The sequence below is a fragment of the Macaca fascicularis genome, chromosome 15 (assembly GCF_037993035.2).
Source record: "Macaca fascicularis isolate 582-1 chromosome 15, T2T-MFA8v1.1".
Taxonomy (NCBI): Eukaryota; Metazoa; Chordata; class Mammalia; order Primates; family Cercopithecidae; genus Macaca; species Macaca fascicularis.
Window position 1 is genome coordinate 3,875,393 of NC_088389.1, and position 9,817 is coordinate 3,885,209.

The window sequence follows — 9,817 nt, forward strand, 5'->3', positions numbered from 1 at the left end:
GCTTTTCGAGGCGCAATGGCGGAGGAAAGCCCCAGAGCGTGCGCGGAGCCTGTGGAGCCCAAGGCCACGGCCCCGCCTGAGAGGACCAGCGACTACTACCGCGTAAGCGCGGACCTGCCGGGCAGGTTCAACAACCCAGGGTGGTTCCGGGGCTACAGGTGAGGAAGCTGGGGCGCGCCTGGTCCTGGCGTCCACTGCTCGATAGCCCCGTGTGTGAGAGACCCCGCAAGACCCCCAAGGTCCTAGCTGCAGAAATCAAGAGGATCGAGGGGTCATCTGGGGCCCGCGCTGTCATCGCCCACTAGTGAGCAACGAAAGTGCTCCCCAGAGCCTCATACAAGGAAGTGGGAATAGGGTCAGTGAGGGGCAGGGCCGTAGGGGGGAGAAAACCCAGTTGTGGTCTCAGCTCCACTGTTTTGTGTCGGGTGAGTCTCCTCGCCTCTCTACCCTGAAACCCTGCTGCGGGGCGTGAGCACAGCAGCACCTGCAGCAAGTCTACTCAGCCAGCTGTGAGCTGCCACAGGGCATTGCAGGCTAAGAAGCAGTAAAAAAATTCCTGTAGGCAGGTGCAAGCATCTTGCCGTGCTCACACATGTGGTCCCTCAACAGTCCTCTAGGGCAGGGTCTGTTAGTATCCTCGTTCTCCCATTGAGACGACTGGAATGTAGAAAGAACAACTTGGCCAAGATCTAGGAGTATAAAGTAGAGCTAAGGTGTGGGCCTGCAGCCTCTCAGTAGCCTGTCCTACTGACAGGTAGGGGCAGTGGTACCGAGAGAAGCATCACCTCAGCGAGGGTGGGGGCTAAAGGCAGAGGGACCCTCTGGGTGGCAGAGTCTGGAGGCCAAGCCTCCGCTCCTGACAGGCTAAGTTACCCAGAAATTGCAGCATGTGCCAAGGTCCTGCCAGGGCTGGGGGTCAGCACTTGCTGGCTGCCTGCTCTTTAGGGCTTGGCCTGCCTTGGAAGAGCAGGGACCGTGGTGAGCAGAGGGGGCAGGGGAGGCCGGGCCATTCAGAACGGTCATCAGCCAGGTACTCCCAGAGGCCGCCTTTGAGGCTGCATCACCAGCCCAGGCACATTGCTCTTTCTTTGGGGGCATTTCCAGTGGAGTGCTGTCAACCAAATGCAAGGCTGTGGCTTGTGCAGAATTAGATTAAATGAACGAAAAGAGAGTGTTTCTCATCTACCAGGACCCAGAAGGCTATCTCGGTGTACACGACCAGTAACCAGGCTTATGGGAGCAGAGCCCCCACCGTGCACGAGATGCCCGTAAGTGGGATGCAAGACCGGGCATGGGGGGGCAGGGGGTGGGCAGCCTCAAAGAAGAGGCTAAAAACCTGGGGTTCTCAATAAGTCAACAATGAGACGGGGAGGGGTGCACCCAGAGAAGAGGCCAAAGTTCCAACATCACAAATGGGGAGGAGGGAGGTTCCCCAAATCATTTTGGGAGAGGGTAGGATGGAACTAAATGAGTGAATGAATTCGGGAGTGGAGTGTTTTAAAAGAGGAGGATATAGACTTGCTGGCATCACCCTGTCCCCACACCCCCAAGCACACGCACAGCAGTCACACACACACACGCAACCATCTCCTGCAACTTACAGTGCTCAGTTCTGAGGCAAATAAATGAAGGGCTACTTTTTTTCTGGAATTACACTTTATGAGATGTTAACGTGTGACCTTAAGAGGGCAGTACTGGCTGACAGCACAGCTTGTGGGTGGGCAAGGTGTATTGTGGGCACAGGAGCCTGTGGGCCATTGGGGAAGCCAAACCCTTTTTGAAGTTGACCTCGGACTCCAGGATGGCCCTCCTAGAACATCCTCACACCAAACCCCATGAAGGTCCAGGTGAATGGACAGAGGGGCTAGTGCGGTGTCTCCTGCACACCTGGGACACTGGGCCAGCCATTTTGGGGTGAGAATGTTGTGGGTGTTTTTTCTTTGTCAAAGCATTCATCATTGAAAAGGTCTGCTGAGTGCTTATTTAGTTGTGTTGTGTGAGTGACTGAGCTCTGGTGAGAAGATTACTTACCTGAAAATGCTGGAGCACTCTCCCATAGTCAAACGACCCTGAGTTTTCCCTGGGGATCAGGTATTTCTGTGACAACGACCAGACACAGCTGGGCGCGGTGGCTCACGCCTGTAATCCCAGCACTTTGGGAGGCTGAGGTGAGAGGATCACTTGAGGCTAGGAGTTCAAAACTAGCCAGGGCAACGTAGTAAGACCCCATCCCTACAAAAATAAAATAAAATAATTAGCTGGGTGGGGTGGCATGCACCTGTAGTCCCAGCTATTCAGGAGGCTGAGGTAGGAGGATTGCTTGAACCCAGGAGGTTGAGGCAGCAGTGAGCCATGATCGTGCCATTGCACTCCACCCTGGATGACAGAGCCAGACCCTGTCACCAAAACAAACAAACAAAAAACCCAGCAAACTCACTAACATGGGTCCAGATGTTTTAGGTTTTATAAAAGGCCATGAAAAAATGTTCCTATTGTAAATGGTAGGAGCCTTCAGGTCACTGATGTGAGCAGGCAGTGGGATAGGAGGCATGAGGTACTCTTGACAAGTTTCCAAGGAGGTTTTCCTGCTTCTTATCCACCTGCTCCATCTGGAGTCTCTTTCCCAGTTTCGTGACCAAGGGTGGATGCCGGAGAAGCTGTTTACCTCCCATGTGAGAACAGGAGATAAATGCTTTGCCTTAAAAAGTGCACTGAAGGGCTGGGTGCGGCGGCTCACACCTGTAATCCCAGCACTTTGGGAGGCCTAGGCGGGCAGATCACCTGAGGTCAGGAGTTTGTGACCAGCCTGGCCAACATGGCAAAACCCCGTCTCTACTAAAAATACAAAAATTAGCCAGGCTTAGTGGTGGCGCCTGTAATTCCAGCTATTCGGGAGGCTGAGACAGGAGAATGGCTTGAACCCAGAGGCGGAGGTTGCAGTGAGCTGAGATGGCGCCATTGCACTCTGGCTTGGGCGACAAGAGCGAAAACTCCATCTCAAAAAAAAAAAAAAAAAAAAAGAAAGTGCACTGAAGGGAATCCTCTCCATGATACTGCAAGGGCGGGTTCCTGTCATGATACATTTGTCCCACCTGTAGAATGTGGACTTTAGTTACTAATAAAGTATCAACACTGGCTTCACCGTAACAAATGGGCCACACGAGTGCAACATGCTGAGGACAGGGGACACTGTGTGCTGAGGGAGGTAATTTGGGAACTCTCTGTACTTTCTGTTCAATTTTTCTATAGATCTAAAACTTCTCAAAAACAAGGAGAAGTTTTCTCTTTGCACTTGTTTCTTGCCAAGGAGATGAAACATCAGGTGATACGCATGACACAGGATCCTCTAAGGATGACAGGTCACCCGCACAGGGTAAAAGATTTGGCAGAGGTTCAGGCCACTAGCTTCAGGCTTCAGGAATGACACAGTCACCTAATGATGCTGTCTTGCTAGAATAACTCCTACCACTGGGTGCCCCGCCCACACGAGTGGCCTCAGCACACCCCTTCTCAACCTCCATAGAGCAGCCCCTGTCCAGACCACTGGGCTGGTGAGGTATGGGCATTGGTGGTGTCATTAAAGCTCTACAGATGATTCGAATTCCCAGTGAAGGTTATCATCTTTTTTTTTTTTTTTTTTTTTTTTTTTTAAGATGGAGTTTTGCTCTTGTTGCCCAGGCAGGAGTGCAATGGCACGATCTCGGCTCACTGCAGCCTCTGCCTCCCGGGTTCAAGTAATTCTCCTGCCTCGGCCTTCTGAGTAGCTGGGATTACAGGTGCCTGCCACCACGCCTGGCTAATATTTTTGTATTTTTAATAGAGATGGAGTTTCACTATGTTGGCCAGGCTGGTCTCAAACTCCTGACCTCGTGATCCACCTGCCTTGGCCTCCCAGAGTGCTGGGATTACAGGCGTGAGCCACCGTGCCCGGCCCCAGTTAAGATTGAAACCCACTGATGTGAATATCATTTCTATTCCATAGAAGAGAAAATGAAGTTCAGAGAGGGCTGGCAGCTTTCCCAGAGTAGCACAGTGAGGAAAAGCAGACCTGGGGGTGACTCCAGGCCTGACCCCCAAGGCGATGCTCACAGCCATATCCCAAGGTAGAGATGGCACACAGGTGGCCCCGCAGCCCACCCTTCCATCCCTCGAACAGTGCAAGGGGCAGTGTTAACACCAAGTGCCAGCCATCGGGCATGGGTTAGGATGGTCTGGGGTGAGCCAGGCCATCCTACCCCCTCTGGCTTCTCTGCATCTTCTTACAAATTCTTATTTTTCTTTCAAAAATATTCAACGGATTGCTCAAGAGTATTATACATCATTCATCCGTGTTCCTTCATCTCTTCTAGAAAGTATTTTATCCAAATTCGAATAAATTTTCCCAACAACTTGCAGCGGGCGGCATGTTCCGGAACAACACTCTCAATGTTTACCTGGAGAAAAGCGTCGTGACTGGCCCTGATAACTACATCACCTGCTGTGACCGGCTCAACTTCCACCCCAGTTACAACATCAACAGGCCATCCATCTGCGATTGAGGGGCTGGAAACCCCCTCTAGGAGTCCTCTGACCCCAGGGGCCTCCTGGAAAATCATTGTCCCTCATCCCCCACAGTCGCCCGATAGCGACGGCACACACTGTGCCGCCTTCCCTGAAAATATTATTCCGTCTGCGGAGTAGGAAAATGTGCAAACAGGGCTGTGAAGTCCTGCTATTTAACGTCTAATAAGTACATGGGAAAAGATGCTCATGGTTGATTTTGCATTAAAAACGTTGTCACATCCTGAGCTTCCGTCTCGTCTGACATTTGTCATGGTGCAGTGGGGCTGTGGCTCCCGGGGCCTCCTGACCTGAGCATCAGGAGTGCTGGCGGCTAACTCCGCTCGTGTCTTTTATTTGGGAGCCATGTTACCCACAAGACCAGTTAGGGAGTTAGGGAGCAGATCTCCCGTCCTAAAGCACCCAGCACCCTGGTTGAGTTCTGCACCAACACTGCAGGGTTCCCACAAGGGCATGGGATGCCCCACTGGGGTGTGAGCGAGGGCCAGGAGGAGGAGCAGACGCCGCGTCAGCCAAGTCGAGGCTGAACGGGCAGGAGGGTCATTACTGTCTGAGATTACTCGAGGAGCAAGGGATTGCAGGTGAACCTCCTCCACCATGTTTGTGTGCTTCATGCTCCAGCAAGGGGCAGGGGCAGAGACAAGACTGGTGAATGCCCTTCATTGTGGAAGGGGGTGATGCAGACATGGGCATTCTCTATGTTTGTTTTAAAATTTCAATAAAAAGTAAAAAAAGCAGGCAGGGGATTACTTGTATTTTGCTAAGGTGGGGTAATAACTACATTAAGTGGATTTTTATCTCTGTAGTCATAAATCCATGTTTACTATGAGTTACAGGATCTTCGATTAAAAAAAAAATTCTGTCTATGACATGGATTTTTTTTCCCTCTATGAGAACAAGATGTGTTCATTATAGGAAATTTAGAAAGTGCTGAAACTGGAAAAAATAAGCTTCTCTTATATACCATCAATAATACCTTGTGTATAGATTCTTATCTGCAGGGATTCTACTCACGAATCAGGGAAGAAGTTAAACATCACGATGGGTTATTTCTTCATATATACTATTATTAATACACAAAAGTAAACATTTTGGCAACAGTCTTAATGTCCAATTTGGGATGGAAATGCTTCCCGGAGAAAATTAATATATTTAATTAAAAAAAATAGGCCAGGCGCAGTGGCTCAAGCCTGGAATCCCAGCACTTTGGGAGGCTGAGACGGGTGGATCACGAGGTCAGGAGATCGAGACCATCCTGGCTAACATGGTGAAACCCCATCTCTACTAAAAAAATACAAAAAACTAGCTGGGCGAGGTGGCAGGCGCCTGTAGTCCCAGCTACTCGGCAGGCTGAGGCAGGAGAATGGCATCAACCCGGGAGGCGGAGCTTGCAGTGAGCTGAGATCCGGCCACTGCACTCCAGCCCGGGCGACAGAGCGAGACTCCGTCTCAAAAAAAAAAAAAAACAAAAAAACAAAAAAACAAAATTGGCCCTGAAGCCAGGATCTATGTAATACCTTTCTTCTGAGCTATAAAACCAGCAGAGACTCCAGGCATCAAATTGAAAATGTTTTTGCAGTCATTCCTTAAAAATACCAGAATACCAGTAATCCCTCTGTGTTTAGCGTCTATTGAAATAAAAAAATAATAACATGCCTTATCAATCAGGTTTCTCAACATGCTGAAAAGAATGCATTCCTGGCCGAGCGTGGTGGGTAGTTCATGCCTGTAATCCCAGCACTTTGGGAGGCTGAGGCAGGCAGATCACTTGAGGTCAGGAGTTCGAGACCATCCTGACCAACATGGTAAAACCCCGTTTCTACTAAAAATACAAAAATTAGCCAGGGGTGTTGTGGTGCGTGCCTGTAATTCCAGCTATTCGGGAGGCTGAGGCAGGATAATTGCTTGAACCTGGGAGGCGGAGGTTGCAGTGAGCCGAGATCACGCCACTGCACTCCAGCTTAGGCGACAGAGCAAGATTCTGTCTCAAAAAAGAAAAAAAATGCATTCCTTCCTCCACAGATGATTTTGAAAAGCAGGTTAGCAACCCCAGGGTAAGATGAAGCCATCAGTCCAAATGACTGAGGTTCTTTCCCCGTGAGCCTAGAACTGTTGAACACCTGCACTGTTGCAGCAATACCGCTTCATGCAGGCAAAACCTGCAGGCAAAGTCACATCTGCAGGCAAAGTCACACCTGCAGGCAAAGTCACACCTGATGAAACCACTTCACTTGGATAACACCTCCAATTCTAGCTGAGGCGCTATAGGGGCCCAGGCTGGGAGTATCAACCAACAGCAACAGGTGCCTCCCTCCCACGGGCTTCACGGGCTCGATTCCGGCATCTCAGTTGGGCACCGAGTGCTTTAGTGGGTTGTGTCTAATAAAACGTTATTTCTGTACAGCCACTAATGAGCTGATGGAAAGTTGGACTCCATTCGTTTATTCTAAATAGAGTAAGCATCTGGAAAGACGAAAAACTCCAATACCTCTGAATTGTGAGCGTGCCCATCTCCCATGCCCAGGCGCGGGCGTGTGCCCACCAATCTGTTTCTCAGCATCTCGTAGTATTGTAAGGGCTTTCGCATTGTCACCTGGCCTGAGCCTCACGCCTAGGGCAGGTCTCATCGCTGTGCCTCCCTCTCAGATGAGAAAGAGCCTCAAGGAAGTGCTGTGAGCAGGCCTCGCCGGAGCCTGCCTTGGGGACGTCCTGGAGGCGCGAGGCCATCGGCACCAGATCTGCAGATTCAGTCCTAACCTACTACGCATTTGCGAGTCATACGGAACTCCAGGGATCACAAACGTGGAGACGGAACTCCAGGGCTCACAAATGTGGACCTTCATCTTTGGAACAGATTTCCAAACTGAAATCTTGACATGCTGAGAAAAATCAAGTCCACTGATCTAACTGAATGCTAAACGGGTGTGTTTTCTGTTTGGGATTAAAGTGTTCAGAACGGAGGGTTGCAAAATGAAAAGAAAATGGCACCCATCTGTATTGCGTTCTTCCAAAATCTTGGAATTACAGGAAAGGCGATGGAAACAACAGGGTAACATCAGTTTGCAGAGATATTTGAAAAACAAAAAAAAAGGACACAGCCATTTCTGAAACCCTCTCTCTTCACTCCACAGAGCAGGCTTTGCTTTGTTTAGCCTTTTTATTCCACTCAGAAATTAAAACTAAGGCTGGGCGCGATGGCTCATGCCCATAATCCCAGCACTTTTAGAGGCTGAGACGGGCGGATCACCTGAGATTAGAAGTTTGAGACCAGTCTGGCCAACATGGTGAAACCCTGTGTCTACTAAAAATACAAAAATTAGCCAGGAATGGTGGTGCACACCTGTAATCCCAGCTACTTGGGAGGTTGAGGCAGGAGAATTGCTTGAACCCAGGAGGCGGAGGCTGCAGTGAGCCAAGATTGCACCACTGCACTCCAGCCTGGGCGACAGAGTGAGACCCTGCCTCCAAAAAAAAAAAAAAATAGTAAGAAAAATAAGTTTCATGTCGCTTACTAATCACTGAATTTTGCTGCTGAGTTGGTTTAAAACCAGCCACTCCTCTTTATTTATTTATTTTTTTGGTGAGACCGAGATTTACTCTTGTTGCCCAGGCTGGAGTGCAATGGCGCAATCTCGGCTCACCGCATCCTCTGCCTCCCAGGTTCAAGCGATTCTCCTGCCTCAGCCTCCCAGGTAGCTGGGATTACAGGCATGTGCCACCACGCCCGGCTAATTTTTGTATTTTTAGTAGAAATGGGGTTTCACCATGTTGCCCAGGCTGATCTCGAACTCCTGACCTCAGGTGATCCGCTTGCCTCAGCCTCCCAAAGTGCTGGGATTACAGGTGTGCGCCACCACACCCGGCCAAAACCAGCCACTTCTTCAACATACATTTTCATTTATATTTCTGTATTTTTCATCAGTAACCTTTATCTTTTCATTATAGTCAATATTAGAATGGTTTCTACTACATAGTAAAGTATCTTGACATTGAAAAAAAAATCTTACATTTAGTACACAAAATACCAGAAGCCTCAAAGATTTTGCAAATAATGTGATCTGTCCCCCACCGTCCCCAGCAGCCACGCCTGGGAATAAACCTGGTTGTGATTTGCAGATGTGGACTGTGGGTTTTGTGTTGTTCCCCACACCCCTTTAAACAGTCCCTTTCATTCATTTTGAGGGAGGGGGGATCCAGGGGACAATGCGTTTTCATGTTTATCTGAGCAGACAAGGTGCTAATAATTAAATGTACTGCTTGATTTTCCGAAGCAAATGTATCTCAAGCTGGGAGAACCTGCTGTCTGACCCTTCAGAGTTTGAGCAACAGATAAAATAAGGGGGACTCTTCCCTAAAGGAAGCTTCTCCCCCTATATGGGGACGTGCGTGGAGAATATCAGACAAGATCCACCAGAACTTTTTCCCTTTCCCATCCCCATTCCCCGACATCAGGCTGACCCACCCCAGAGGACGAGAAACCTTAAAACCTGACCTCTCCCGATTCTTTGTATTGGATGAAATGGACGCTGGCTCTACTACCTGGGAAGAGAGAGGCTCTTGGGACGTGACTCACATCTAGGTCTTAATAATTACAGACTTGCAAAGAGCTTGACTTACTGACACCCCGTCCACCGGAGACTCCTACAGGGCGGGCACACATCCACTTATTCCCAAAGCAGCTCCGGGCCTGTATTTATGGGATGAGGCCGCGTTGTCACACCCGAATCTACGGAGGTGCTGGGAGACAGACTGCCAACACAGGGGCGGGCATCCGTCCTGGACAGCTCCTGGCTGCCCCAACTGCAGCCCCCTCCCATACAGGAAAACCCACTGGCAGGTGTGGACGAACCTTGGATCTTGGCCTCTTCTCTAGAACACACAGGGCAGTGTAGGGGTGAAGAAGCAACACTTTCAGGTCACATGGCCCACGGGCAATACCAGGGAATTCCAGTTTGTGAAAAGAAAGTAGGCACCAACGGACTCATCTCCAGCTGAGTCTTAAAGCACCAGTGACTCCTGAAAGCAGGACAAGAGGAGCTCCAAAGACAGCCATGATCAGCAGAACAAAGGTCGGAGGAAGCCCCAGGGAAGACTCCTATGGATCGCCTGTTTTAACCCCATCAGGAGGGCCGTTTGGTCAGTGCTTGAGCAAGCCACTGTTTGTCACAGCAAAGCCTGACCCCAAGGCCCTCGGTAAGGAGCTCTGAACTGGGGACATCTTGTGCAGTTTTGAGTCCACCCCACCGGGGTGACCCCA

The 9,817-nt window shown here is 50.0% G+C and overlaps 2 protein-coding genes across 4 annotated transcripts in view; one reads left to right on the forward strand and one right to left on the reverse strand.

The window, feature by feature from the left end:
* Positions 1-4,787, forward strand: PIERCE1 (piercer of microtubule wall 1). 3 transcript variants are annotated; one of them, XM_005580473.3, is made up of 3 exons: positions 1-158; positions 1,190-1,268; positions 4,350-4,787. In XM_005580473.3, exons 1-3 carry the CDS (start codon positions 16-18, stop codon positions 4,536-4,538), a joined length of 411 nt encoding a protein of 136 aa, XP_005580530.1. In that variant the 5' UTR covers positions 1-15; the 3' UTR covers positions 4,539-4,787. The 3 variants fall into 3 exon arrangements, with proteins under 3 accessions (XP_005580530.1, XP_005580531.1, XP_073874188.1); XM_005580474.3 differs by having other exon boundaries at positions 4,396-4,787; XM_074018087.1 differs by lacking the exon at positions 1,190-1,268 and having other exon boundaries at positions 1-102.
* Positions 1,650-9,817, reverse strand: part of PPP1R26 (protein phosphatase 1 regulatory subunit 26) — a 19,154-nt gene continuing 10,986 nt past the window's right edge. Inside the window, exon 4 of the transcript XR_010581331.2 lies at positions 1,650-2,232. The gene's annotated coding sequence lies outside the window, so the exon portion shown is untranslated. The remainder of the gene's footprint in view (positions 2,233-9,817) is intronic.

What these genes read in the sequence shown, in the direction of transcription:
- PIERCE1 (XM_005580473.3), top strand. Translation starts at nt 16, where the DNA reads ATGGCGGAGGAAAGCCCCAGAGCGTGCGCGGAGCCTGTGGAGCCCAAG. An exon ending in GGGTGGTTCCGGGGCTACAG is followed by an intron (nt 159 to 1,189) that starts GTGAGGAAGCTG and finishes CTCATCTACCAG; the next exon opens with GACCCAGAAGGCTATCTCGG. An exon ending in CCACCGTGCACGAGATGCCC is followed by an intron (nt 1,269 to 4,349) that starts GTAAGTGGGATG and finishes CATCTCTTCTAG; the next exon opens with AAAGTATTTTATCCAAATTC.